General features: G+C 39.1%; 1 protein-coding gene across 2 annotated transcripts in view; it reads left to right on the plus strand.

The window, feature by feature from the left end:
- Positions 1 to 14,404, plus strand: part of PROM2 (prominin 2) — a 127,820-nt gene that overhangs the window by 92,278 nt on the left and 21,138 nt on the right. For both annotated transcript variants that reach the window (XM_082253152.1, XM_082253153.1), the window contains exons 20-22: positions 540 to 608; positions 5,997 to 6,086; positions 8,437 to 8,534. In XM_082253152.1, coding sequence (XP_082109278.1) covers positions 540 to 608; positions 5,997 to 6,086; positions 8,437 to 8,534 — 257 coding nt within the window. The remainder of the gene's footprint in view (positions 1 to 539; positions 609 to 5,996; positions 6,087 to 8,436; positions 8,535 to 14,404) is intronic.

The raw sequence follows: 14,404 nt of genomic DNA on the forward strand, positions 1-14,404 counted from the left end.
TTCCAATATCCTTTAATTCCATACGAGACCTGATGTTGGTGTCTTTTGGTGTCATCACTTGCAACATTTTGGAATTAAAGGATATTTGAACTTTATTTGGAATCCCTGGATGTGCAGCTATTTCTTTTTCTACAATTGATCAATTTTCTTTGATTGCATTCTTTCAAGTAGACAGTTTCTGGTATAATAAATCACGTGTTAGCTTTTACAAATTCATGGCACCCTGCTGAGGGAACCCTCTCAGAGCACCCAGTGACTCTGGTCATATCTTAGTAATGCCATACCATATTCAGTTTATTATATCTCCTTCCCCCTGAACTTTCAAAGGTAGTATATGGAGAGCACCCCTGCAGTTAGACAGAGCTAGGGTGCTAGGGGGAATTACCCTTTCTTGGCTTAGCAAAGAGGTGTAAAGAGCCAGCAGGCGATTCAATACACTTGTCGTCCAATCACATCTAAATCATCAATTTTAGGTGCACTGGTCTGTTAAGGTGTCTCTTCTTGTGAAAAGTAACTATTATTTCTGGTTATTTCACTAGGAAAGCAAATGCCTTCTCAATCAAGCTAAAGGATACTTTTCACAGTACATTGACTGGGTGAAAATGACAGTAAGTAGCATTAAATCCTATAGTTATCGTAAAGAGAGATCTTGCTATTTCACCAGTTTCTTTCAGGTTGGGCATAAAGCAAATTTATTGGGAGTCCACCTCACTTTTCCAAACACTAATTCTTTGTTTCTGCATTGCTTCCTAGTTGTATGCCTTTTGAGTCAGTAACATCAAGTCTCCTGTCCATTCCCACCACTTGCCCCTTGACACAATCCACTTTCTCCTCTCTGCCATCCCTCTGACCTTAGTAGAGAACTCAACTTAAAATGTACCCAAAGCCATTTTGGATATTTGAATGGAGTAGGGATGGGTTATTTTTATGCCAGTGTCACCACTGTGTCCTGCAGTAATTTAGGGCCTGTAGAAGTAAGTAACAAATGCGCTTTGGAGGCCAGGGATCAGACACTCCCGTGTTTCAGATGAAGAGGACTGTCCAAGTATCATAGATCTTGTAGACAGCAAAAAAAATTGTGGCATGGGCATCTGGGCTGGTAAGTATAAAATCTTTATATATTTACCTCCAAAATAGGCATCTCTGGTAAAGGATTTCCCTTCTATCCTTCTATTTTTATTTTAGTAATAGCTCACTTTAGTTTAGGGGACAGTGATCAAATAGAAGGGTTGAATCTCCCTAACAGGTTTAAAGCAATATAAACCTGGCAGAGGATCGAACTCCTTACCACTTGAATGGAAAAAGTGATTACACTTTGTTATAAAATCACTGGACATACATACTAGGAAACCTCTTTTGTATCACAATATATTTGTCATGGAATTCGCACAAATATGTTTTATTCTTACATAAAACAAGTATTTTGTATAAAATTTGTATTTATTTATTCATTGCATTCTTCCTATTTTTATGTCTACTGTTTGACAACAGGCACTTGGTTTGTAGTTATTAGTACATAATGAGAAGCAATACGTCTGTAAACATTGTTCTACCAGTTTATAATGAGGACAAACAGAGGGCCACGTGCAATGGGTAACAATTTCTAATTAGCTATGTGGATCACTGGTAGGTGATTTATTTGTGCTATATTCAGGGTGTGTACTTCATACAGTGCATTGCTCATTGTGGATCGGCAGTTTTCAGATGTTTAACTGGTAAAACCGGTTTATGTTAATATTGCTACCATTTGCACTTAGACAACTCAAAAACGTAAAAGGGAATCACCATAAAAAAATGTAAACATCGCTTCTCAGTATGGCTTTTCCATGTAATAACATGCAGGGGTTTCTATCTACCAAGTCAAGTAAGTAACACCAAGAACATCAGTGACAACCTGTCTGGCTGGTACTTTAACCACTTTACCACTAGAGGATTTTGCTGTCTTACATCTGGGCCACTTTTTGCGATTCGGCGCTGTGCGACTTTACCTGACAATTGCGCGGTCGTGCGACGCCATACCCAAACAAAATTTATGTCCTTTTTTTCCCACAAACAGAGCTTTCTTTTGGTGGTATTTGATCACCTGTGCGATTTTTACTTTTTGCGCTATAAACAAAAAAAGAGCCTAAATTTTGAAAAAACAACAATATTTTTCACATTTTTTTATATGAAATTCCCCCCAAAAAAATGTAAAAATCAAAATTTTTTTAAATTTTTGGCCAATTTGTTTTCTGCTACCAATGTTTGGTAAAATAATTCACAATAAGCGTATTTTGATTGGTTTGCGCAAAAGTTATTGCGTTTACTAACAAAGGGAAATATTTTTGTCATTTTTGGTGTTTTTTTTTTTACGCGTAGTGGCGGCGATCTGCTATTTTTTTTGCGGGTCTGCGACATTGCGGCAGACAGATCGGACCCTTGACTGACATTTTTTACACTTTTGGGGGTACCAGTGACATTACTGCAGTAATCAGTGCTATATATATGCGCTGTTACTGTAAAAATGACACTGGCAGGGAAGGGGTTAATTTTATTGGAGAGGGAGGGGTTAATGTATGCCTGGTGCTTACTAACGTGTGTGGGGGGAGGTGACTATGTGACACAAGGACAGATCCAGGGTTCAGCTGTGCTGAACCCTGCAATCTGACCCTGCCTGTCACTTAGGAGATCCGCCCGCTTGTGTTTACACAAGCGGGCGGATCTCCACACTAGATCCCCGACGATCGGGGAAGAGCAGCGGCCCCTGGCCCGACTCCCGCTGTGACTGAATACCGCCAAGAAAGGGGAGTGTCTGACGACGTAGTACTACGTCGTCAGACGATAACGAGCCACTTTGCCGCAGTAATATTACTGCAGGCAGACGTAAAGTGATTAATTAGTGTGTGGATTGTCACCTGGCCAGTCCAATGCAATGGAGAATACTGATTACTAAAGCAGAACTCCAGTCTAAGGCTGGGTTCACATATATGCGAATTGGATGCGTTTTACACTGCATCCAATTTGCATAACAGTGTGACCGGCTTTTAATGGAGTCGGTTCATACGTGTCCGGGGCGACTGTGGCGCAAATTTGAAAAGTGTCCTGTGCGTTTTCGGATCAGTTTCAGGTGTGAAATTAGGGAAAAATTTGCACCTGAATCGCACCTGAACAGGTGAACATAAACACGCAGGACACCAGACAGCAAACAGCAGCCGGACCTGTGTGACGCCAGCCTTAATGTTGTTTAATACTGGAGCTAATAGAGAATGGTGGGAACATCTGTTAGATTATCATTGCTGTCTTTGTCTATGTTCTGGGGATTTCCTAATTTACTGTTCTGATGACAGCTATCAATGGAATAGAAAGCGAGACAAGAGATCTCCATACCTGGGACACAGTAGACAATAAAACAGCCTCTGACTATAACCCACCCTATATAAAAGAAATAAACAAAAAAACACTTATTCTAGAGTTTTATTTTAATGGTCATACCACAATAGTAGAATTTATCAGCAGATGGCACTCAATGTGTGAATTAAACGAAGACACAAAATTCCATTCTATGTCAGAAAAGAACAAAATTGTAGTGGTAGAAGGCCATTAATAGTTAACCAACATTGACAATGGCCATAAAATGAGTAGCGCCAAAACCAGTTATGTCAGAGAACACATAGCTAGTGCCTGTGCATAATGCAGTAACCCATGGTAGAAAGTAGAGGCAGAGGCCACAGAGCTGTACCTAAGGCTAGGTTTTTATAGATACTGCTCAAGTCACCAGCAGCAATCACATAGTGGAGCAAACTGATCAATATCATGAGTGTTGTGATATACTTTAATGAAGGGTAGATCAATGACTTAACAAAAGCATGCAATGCCAAACTGAAGTTTCTACTGCTAGTCAAATACTTTCTTGTATTAATGGAGGTATGGACTCCAGAGAGAGAGAAAACATTTTGCCCCTGTACAAATCATTAGTAAGACCTCATCTGGAATATGCAGTTCAGTTTTGGGCACCAGTTCACAAAAAAGGAGATCAGAGAACATGGAGTAAGTGCAGAGAAGGGCAACCAAACTGATAAGAGGCATGGAGGAGCTCAGCTATGAGAAAATATTAACTGAACTGAATTTATTCTCACATGAGAAGAGCTGATTAAGGGGAGTTATCACATATAAGGGGGGATATGGGCATGTATAAATACATAAGTGGTCCATATAGTGAATTTTATGCTCAGTTTCAGGACACTACAGAGGGCAAGAGGGCTCTCTTTATGTTTGGAGAAAAAAAGATTTAACCTTCACATATGGAAAGGCTTCACATTGATTTTTTTTGTATACTAAAGAGCTGGATGCGTTCCTAAATGCACAAAATATACTGGATACAATTTTTTTTGTTTATTTCATTTTTTTTTCTTTGTATTTTTTTTTTTTACCCCAGGGGTATATGATTCAGGGAATATCTGATTACCTCCTGGGAAATCAGCAAATAATTTTTTTTCCCCACTGGAGCAAATTGGATCATGCTTTATTGGAAGTTTTTTTTTTTTTTTGCCTTCCTCTGGATCAACTGTGGGTATTAAATAATGTAAATGGAGGTTTTCTCTGTGTGTGTTTTTTTTAATTGATTGAACTAGATAGACTAGTGTCTTTCAATGTGACTCATTACATAAATGACTTGTCTGCAAGGATGTCTTAGGGCCTGATCTACTACTGTAATATCAATATTAGATCCTGGCTCATCTGTAATGCCTACTTTAGTTTTATTAAAAACAATGCCCCAGCTAATTGCATCTAAGATGTTCACCTGACATATCTAACATTTATTTCAGAAAAACCAAAAACATCCATGTAAAAAAAAAAATGCATACTCCTTTTATAAAGTCCCTGTGCCTCTGTCTACCAGGCACATGAGCAGGAATGTAGGCTTTCTATTGGCACTTTTCCACTGCAAGTACCGGCTCAGCTCTACTCGGCCCTGCTTGGCCTGGTTTGCTTTTCCACTGCTGGTACCGCATGGTACGGTGTTGGAACGGTTCGGTACGGTATGGTATGGTTTGCTTTTCCACTAATGTAGTACTAAAGTTAAGTGGGTGGGATAACAACGATTCTCTGACCAATCAGTGGCTAGTAGTGACTGCATGCAAAGGATTGTGGGACATGGTACCGGGTATGGTACCTCTTGGAACCACAATCGAGGTGGTACTGTTTTTGAGAGCCGTACCGTTCGGTCCCATGCAGTGGAAAAGCGCCGCCGTACCGTACCGCACCAAACCGTTCCTACACCGTACCATGCGGTACCAGCAGTGGAAAAGCACAAAAGCGAGCTGAACCATTCGGTTCCATGCAGTGGAAAAGCGCCATATTAGTGTCTGGCCATTCTTCATTCTCAGCATGTCATGGTTGAGTATATAAAAAAAAATGTTAGTTAACACAATGCTGTATTTTTACTTTTTCAAATCAATATGTACTATCTTATCAATCACCACAATACTGCAGCGGAGGTGGACACGGATATGTATTACTTTGTAGAGTGTCAGGTAGTGGTTCATATATCAGCTGCTCATTCACTGCAAAGAAAAAAGTGACAGTACAAGTGATAATTAGCTATATTTAATGATTTTGGTTCTTCATTATTACAATATATTGCTTTGAATTAGACTGGGGTTCCTCTAAGGTAAAGGTGAAACCTAATTTTATCAAATAAGAAGGCATATATGAATTTACTTTCCAAAAGGTCACCCTAAATATATCATATAACATTTCACTCTTCATGTTAGATTTCCCGCTACTTTAAAACATGATACACAATTCCAGAGTGACTTTTCAGGTGCTGTAAAAGGTTATGATGTGTACAAGTATATTTAACAAGGTGGGGAGTCTTTGTATCCAATAGAGTTTATCTAGCGGTCCATGAAAGGGCCCAAGGGTCAGACCTTGACTTGCTCATCAGACTTTATTTTATCAAGCATAATTAATTTAATTTGTTCCTGCCAGTCAGAGCGTGTTCATTTTTGTTCCAGATTACACAGAACATTGCCTCCTGCCGCTCAGTGCCTGCAACACTTGACAATGCCCGTGTGATTGTCTGCGATAATGTGGCCAACCCCTGGGTGAGTAGAGTGCAAAAAAGTGATCCAAGTGACTTCATAAAAATATAACAATCCTAGTAGGATGTAAGTGCTCCATTGTGTACACTTTACACCTGACACAACCTGGTTAAATCTGCACTCCAGGAAAACAGCCGAATACACAGATGAAATACAGATAAGGGAGTTGTTTTACCTACCAATGGATTTGCATATCTCTCCAACCAGTCCTGGGATTTACAAAGCCCTTATATGTAGAAAAGAAAGCGGCACTTCCAGTCCCAGGAACTTGGAAAATTGAGTTTATTTTTTTAAATCAAAGGTCCAACATCGAATATGTATACAAGACAGACTAGATAGCAGACGCGTTTCACACCACCTGCTTATTCGTTGCTATTTACAAAGCCCTGCCACACAACACAGCCCTGTCTGGCAAAGCAGGAGACTTGATTTTTCTCTGTTGCGGTTAAGTAAAATTTACAGGTCTTGAAACCACCCCCAGCCATTGGCTGGACAGTGAACAGTAAAGGGAGGAGCAACAGACTGATAAGCTCATCTGCTCTCTCTTCCTATAGGCCTGTTCATTGTTAGCACATGAGCAGTGCAGAAAATTTGACTTGCTGCTTGCAGTGCCATGCACATGGGAATGTGTGTCTTACATTACATTTTTAGCAGAGAAAGGTCTAGACATGAAAGAGGGTTAAAAATAAAAGAGTGTTCATACATTTGTATGAACAAAATTACAAAATTAAAACAATCTTAAAAGGATAGAGAATTTTTTTTTCAAACTTGTACAATACAAAATCTGATTGGCTGAACTGAGCAGCACATGCAGTTTTCTTTCTGTTTTTATACTGTAAATCAGCCTCAGGGAACCGTGGAAGGAAGGAAAGTCTGTACAAGACTGGCTGAGAAAGGGCTGAAAAAAGGAAAAAAACACCAACAATAATAGTTAATTTCTAATACTCCCTCATATATATATAAACAATGATGGGCTCTTCTTACACAATGATCCCTAACACACTTTTCAGCTGCTGAAAGTAAAGAGAACATAGGAAGCTTGTGATTCATACCCCTTTCTCCCACATGACAATGCCAGTGTGTAGTGATTGGCTGCTTAGGTATATCACATGGGGGTGTGAGAGAGAGTCCTCAGACCCGTGTAAGCTACCAGTCATGACTTGACTCACTTTCTTTACTCTTGTTAGCTGAACAGAGGTAGGAATGCAGAGAGGGGTAGGGAAGGGCAGGTAACTATGAGCAGCCAGTGGCACCACCATTAAAGCGGAACTAAAGTTCCACTGCCACAAACTGCAAGCAGGCAGGCTTTTTATTGCAGAAGACACATGTAATGTCTCTTCTGTAATAAGATGCGCCTACTTGCCTTCTTGCAGCGTTCTCTGGCAAGTAAACTGGGCTGCGCATGCAGAGCTCAGCTTACAGCACCGGCACAGTCCCTTTGTGTCGAGATGACAAACTTCTGCACATACGTTGTGCCATCCTGCACCAGCAAATGACGAAGACCAGCACTCAGAAGAAGATGCCAGCTCCACTGAGGGAAGGGGACCATTGATGGAAAGGTAAGTTTACATCAATGGTCCACCGAGGGATGGGGACCATTGATGAAAAGGTAAGTTTAGCTCTGCTCTAAAGTTTATCATGCATCTGAATAGTACTGGGTGACCTTAAATTATATGTAAACCCTCACCTTGTAAAACAACCCATTTAGTATAAAATGGAAATAAAAGGCAAAACATTTGTGCGTACATATAGAAAACATTATAAAAAACTTTTATCCCTTTTTTTTGTAAGTGATCATATACCTCTCTTCTCAGCTGCATAAGGAGCTCAGAGAGCTAGGAAGGGGGAGAAACAGCATCACACTGGACTTCCCAGAATAGCTATTCGGAGGGGGAGTGTCAGCACAAGTCTGATCATTAGAGGAGAGCAGGCTGTGTTTCCAGTGCTGCCAGAAAATTGACCACACTGTGCTTTCATGCCTAGGTCAGTTTGTAATAGGAAAGCAGAGGGACTGGCAGGAACATAAGGTATTTCATACAAAGGAAGCAATAAAAAGAGAACAGGATACATTTTCATAAAAGTGCATGGTACAGCAGGTACATATTGGGAATATGAAATGTTGGGATAACATATTCCTTAAGGCTTTGAGTCTCGGACTCAGAACAAGTGTTCAGATCAAGAGTACCTACTTTACTTACTCTATGCTTGTTCCAGATCTGTTGCTCAAATTACTTAGCTAGAGGCATCCAGGGAATAAGTGAGTAATCACAGCTCACACTATTCTCTCTTGACAGATGTACTTGATATTCCCGTGATCATATGGATGTTCTAAAAAGTCTTATGTTTGTTCTAGAATGGCTTTTGGTTCTGCCTTGGTTGGTGCACCATCCTCCTTATCCCTATCATCTTCCTGAGCATCAAGGCAGCACAGCATATTGCACCCAAGTCTCGGTGAGTACACTTCAACCATAGCTCCTTAGGTTAGACTATGTATAATTGGCAGCAACAAACTGTCACTGCTTCATACATTCATACTACAACATGCTGCCAATGATGTCCACTTCACTATTAGGTCACCAGTACATTCAAATCTTTCATTAGAAGCAAAGCTCCTCCCCATCACACATAAGGAACAATTACTCCCAGCTTCTCAACCATTTTCATAAGTCTTACTGCAGCTAGCCATATACAGCTTTTGCTGTAGGATTTTATACTGACTGCGTTTTACAGGACTCTGGTCCAGATTTATGGAAAATAGGCTTAAGATACTAAAGAGATATAGACTTTTAACTGAAATTGCAGCAAGGACATTTTCCCCAGAGCTTAGTGAATGAGGTAAAGCCCTGCTGACTTTGATGGTCCAAACAAGTGCAAGCATTTTTTTTTCTATGCATGTGATTGGGTATTCTTTGCAAAGTGAAATTTCACCACATTCACTAACCATTAGGGAAAATTCCCTTGCAAAGTGAATAGCCTAGCTTCTGTTAGTAAATTGACCTCAATGAGTATACTATTCCTTGTATTGTTATTGACTTCTCATTTTATTCCCATCTGAAGAAGAAATACAATCATCTTATATTGGCTTAAAGTGGCTGTAAAGACTTTACAGATTTCCCTATGTTCCATGATGTTATGTGGCCCAGTGTATGTTCTATATAAAAAATATGTTGCTCTATACCTTATTTCAGGGCGAAACGCTGCCCTCACATAACCGCCCGCCGCTCTTCTCTCCTGATCTGAGAAGTATAGCAGGAGGGGCTGAGAATCTCTCGCTGACATCAGCTTGGAAGGAGGGGAGGAGAGAGGTGGGCAGTCACGTGAGCGACAAACTGCGCTCTGAAATAAGGTATACAGCAACATATTTTTTATGTAGAACATACACCGGGCACCTAACTTCATAGAACATAGGGGAATCTATAAAGTATACAAAGTTATTTTAGCAGCAGGAGGGGAGGGGAGGGGAGGGGCGGGCACTGACTCTAGCTGACAGGCAGGGAGAGGGGGGAGAGGAGAGACAGCGCATGATGGAGGCACATAAACTGACCACGGTATCAGGGGCTCAGCAGCCATGGTAAACATGGTCAGTCTACAAAAGTTAAATCAGCACCAGGCAGGATCAGACAGGTATTTTAGATAATAGAAATGGACAAAATCCACAGCACAAATTCTGTGCTGTTATTCATGCTTTAACCACCTTAGCGGTAATCCCGAGCGTGACTCGGGGTTGATTTTTCATTGCAGGATCGGTAACCCCGAGTCAGAGAGCGCAGCGGAGCTTCTCTTACCTTATCCTGGCGATCCAGCGATGATCTCTCATTGCTGTGACCGCCAGCCGAGAGTCCCGCCGCTCCTCCGTCCCTCCGTCGGTACGATCACTTCCTAGTTCCGTTCCCTGCAGCAGCAATGCTGCATGGAAGCGGAACTAGGGAGGGAAATTCAAAAAAAAAAAAAAAAAACGTTGCACAAAACACACTTTATATTATATTATATATATATATATGCATATATATATGCATATATATATATATATATATATATATATATATATATATATATGCATATATATATATATATATATATATATATATATATATATATATGTGCATGCATATATATATATATATATATATATATATATATATGCATATATATATATATATATATATATGCATATATATATATATATATGCATATATATATATATATATATATATATATATATATAATATGCACACACACACACACATATATATATATATATATATATATATATATATATATATATATATATAAAAAATTATATTATTGATTCAATTATAATCCATGCGTTATATATTATATATATATATATATATATATATATATATATATATATATATATATATATATATATATATATGTGTGTGTGTATATATATATATATATATACACACACACACACATATATATCTATATATAATATATAATGCATGAATTATAATCTAATCAATAATATAATTTTATTATATATATTATATATTAAATAATAAAATAATATTATTGATTCGATTATAATTCATGCATTTGTGTTTCAAATTTATCACATCTGGGATGTCTACTAGAGTCTTGTTTTGGTCAGGTTTAAGTCAGTAATTACTAAGAATTGTAGGCCTATAATACATAACGCCAAATTTCCATGAAAAGAATTGTACCGCTTTTGGTATGTAATTCCAGACATAATCATACCGCCAGGGAGGTTAAAGGAACAGGATCCAATTATTTTTATTATTTTTTTTAGAGTTACAACCACTTTAATATACAGTCAGAATATTGTAAAGACAATCTGAGAAGAAAATGTTCTGTGTAAAGCAGGTGATTCTAGTGGAAGGGGGAGGGAGGAGTTCCACTAACAATTATGTGATAACTGGATCAAGTGGTGAAAATTTGGCTTTGACAGCTCTTCACCTGAAATAAAAGACCAGTTGATGTTCACAAATGAGCTTACAACCTCTGTTGATTAATTATAAAACCTGAAGTTCATCCAATATGCTGACATTGTTTCAAAAATTGCAATCAATTGCAGACCATTTCATAATCAATCTTGGGTAATTTTTAGCTACATCGAGTAAAGACAAGTATGAAGAAGGGAGTAGCTCTTTACATACTTCTTTCAAATCCTATTAAGGGCCTGATTCATTAAGTTGGGTTATTGCATACAATACACTGAAATAAGCATATCCAGTGTTATCATGTGTGATAGTAACACTTAATTCATTAAAGCTGGATACGTTTCAGTGATTTTGATTTGAATACCTACCTGCGAACCTTAAACAGTTGATTCACAAAGCTTTTTCACTACCTTATAAAGCTCATTTCTTTTAAAAAAAATCCCATTAGCATTTTATCAGGAAACACTATATTCATTGATAGTTGAACCAATTCCAAAATAGTATTGTTTGTGTTCATTTAAGTGCCCTCTGCCCTTAGCATCTGCAGAAAAAAAATCATTCAGCATATTAGCTGTTTGCAAAAGAAAACCACAGTGTGAATCCAGCAAGTACATTTTTTTACAGCTTTTGTGGAGATACAGTATATACTCTGTATAAAATATAAAACTTATTTTAGGGTTTTTTTTCTTTTTTTTTTTTTGGCTATATTTTCATGTTGATAAACAAAATGCAATATTTTCCTCAAATTGCTATCCCTGTGTCAGACAGTTCAATTGGAATTGTTACTGAGAATCTGTTGAGATAATCAATTTAGGGTCCTTTCACATGGGCTTTCTGCCTGGCGGACTCTGTTTTGCTCAGCGGGGATTGATCCCCACTGAGCAGGGGGATGACAGGTTCGTCTCCACTCTCTGTGCTGAGACTTTGGGGGCGACCTGTGAAGTCGCGTGCACCGCGACTTCGGCGCGACTTGCGCGTACTTCATATAATGAATGTCAATGCAAGTCGCTCAGGTGTCGTCCCGAAGTAGTACAGGAACTACTTTCTAAGTCAGAGCGGCTTGAGTCGCTCCTATTAGAACGGTTCCCGTAGCAGTGCATGGTCTGCGACTTGTCAGGCTGACCAGTCGCCTGACAAGTCGCGGTAGTGTGAATGGGCACTCAAGCTAAAGGAGAAGTCCTTGCATATAGCAAACTATGGACTTGGCTTGAAGTAGAAACAGTTAAATGCAGAGCTGAAGCTGGGTTCTTTCTTTAGAGCACCAAGAACCGAGTCCCTTCACAAAGAACTAGATAGACTGAGCTCCTCTGTAGTGGAAGCAGTTACAGCACACAAGCTTCTTTCTTTAGAGCAATAAAAGCATAGTTCCATCACAAGGAATTAGATAAACTAAGCTTTTCAGGATGCCAGCCGATGTCCCCTTTAGCAAAACACAGCTGACCTTCTGGCACAAGAGGTGTGGCAACAGCCGAAAGTCTCTAAGATCTCTCACAGCAGTCTGTACTCACAAAATATCCAGGAAAAGTTGGTTCCCTCCTTCCAAGCGACACCTTCCTCCACTGATAGCAGACTAGATCTTCAGCAGACAATCTTTTAGTCAGCTCCCAGTAGCTTCAGCATTCAGGCCCTCAGGTCACCAACCTGAGACCTCATGAACAACAAGCACATGGCCGGCCCTCAATGCTCGACTGATCCTCTGCAGAAAAAGACCCAAAGATCAGTGTACTCAGAGAGTTTATACAAACTCCCAGCATGCCTTCAGGGCCCTGCTCCCTGGGATTGGCCAGTACTGCATAAATATTCATACTGCCACCTGCATAGCTCCATACCAATGTTCCAGATAATTCTCACAGCTCTCTGGAAAGCAGAGGGAGCTATCAGACTGGCAGCAGCAGAGAACACTGAACTGGCCTAATTTATTAGCTGCACTGGCTACAGTCAGCAAAACTAATTTTATCTATCACAACAATAATTACAGCCATACTGGTTACAGTGAGGCAAGCTAAATTTACCTATCAAAACACACCCAGCTCCACTGAACAAAGTGAGCCAGCACGAAATCTAATGAATCTTAGCACATATATAGGAGGGTGCTACATACAGTTTATATATATATATATATATATATATATATCGGGTAAAATAAGTATTTTTTCACCATTTTTCTAGGTAAATATATTTCTAAAGGTGCTATTGACATGAAATTTTCACCATGTCGACAACAACCCATACACGTGTAATAAAATAGAATGGCACAGGGAAAAAGGATTGAAAACGCTGACTGATATGTATTTAATATTTGGTACAAAACCCTTTGTTGGTAATGAAAGCTTCAAGATGCCTCTGTATGGAGAAACTAGTCGCATGCATTGCCCAGGTGTGATTTCCGCCCATTCTTCCACACAGTCTTCAAATCTTCAAAGTTTTCAACATTACATTGGCCTCTTTGAACTGTGAACTTTAGTTCTTTCTATAGATTTTCTATTGGATTCAAGTCAGGTGATTGGAGAGTTTGTGTTTTGGTTCATTGTCTTGCTAAAATATATCCACCCTCGTTTCATCTTCATCATCCTGGTGGATGGCAGAGATTTTTATTGAGAATGTCTTGGTACATTTTTACATTCATCCTTCCTTTAATGATATGATGTTTGCCAGTACTGTATGCTGAAAAACTGCCCCACACCATGATGTTCCCACCTCCAAACTTCACTATTGTAAGGTGTTTTTGGGGTGATGTTCAGTGCAATTTGACCTCCAAACATATCTAACCATACATACACGAGGCAGGAGAGAGATGTGTATGTGTAAAATATAATATAATATTTATCTGTGCTCTTAGGTTTTATAGCAGAATTTGTAAGATGTGGACCAATGAAGGGTCGCTTTATCTTGAAAATCATTCTCTTTTTGAAAAATCCAAGTGCACCCAATGCACAGCTTCTAGGCTGAGGAATGCCAATTTTAATTTAGTATTTTTGATAATATGATAATTGTCATCAATTTTGACTTTATTCTCTGTGTTTCTTGCACTACCCCAAAACAGCAGTGATCAGCCTCCATGCTTCACGGTAGGAATAGGGTGCTTCTCTTCATGAGCCTTGTTTACTTCTCTCCAAACAAAGAATTTATAGTTGCGACTATAAAGCTCATGCACATGGGCCCGGGCATATTTTTGCACCCAGGGTAACTTTTGTAGGCAAGTTTACATAAGCAATTGCTTAAATTTGCACTTGCGTAAAGCTGTACACCTATATGTGTTTATTTAACCACTTCTGGACTGGAAGTATTTACCCCCTTAATGGCCAGGCCATTTTTTGCAATACGGCATTGCGTTACTTTAACTGACAATTGTGCAGTCGTGCAACACTGTACCAAAAAAAAAAAAAGAAATGA

This window comes from Pelophylax lessonae, assembly GCF_965119305.1.
Source record: "Pelophylax lessonae genome assembly, chromosome: 4".
Classification (NCBI taxonomy): domain Eukaryota; kingdom Metazoa; phylum Chordata; class Amphibia; order Anura; family Ranidae; genus Pelophylax; species Pelophylax lessonae.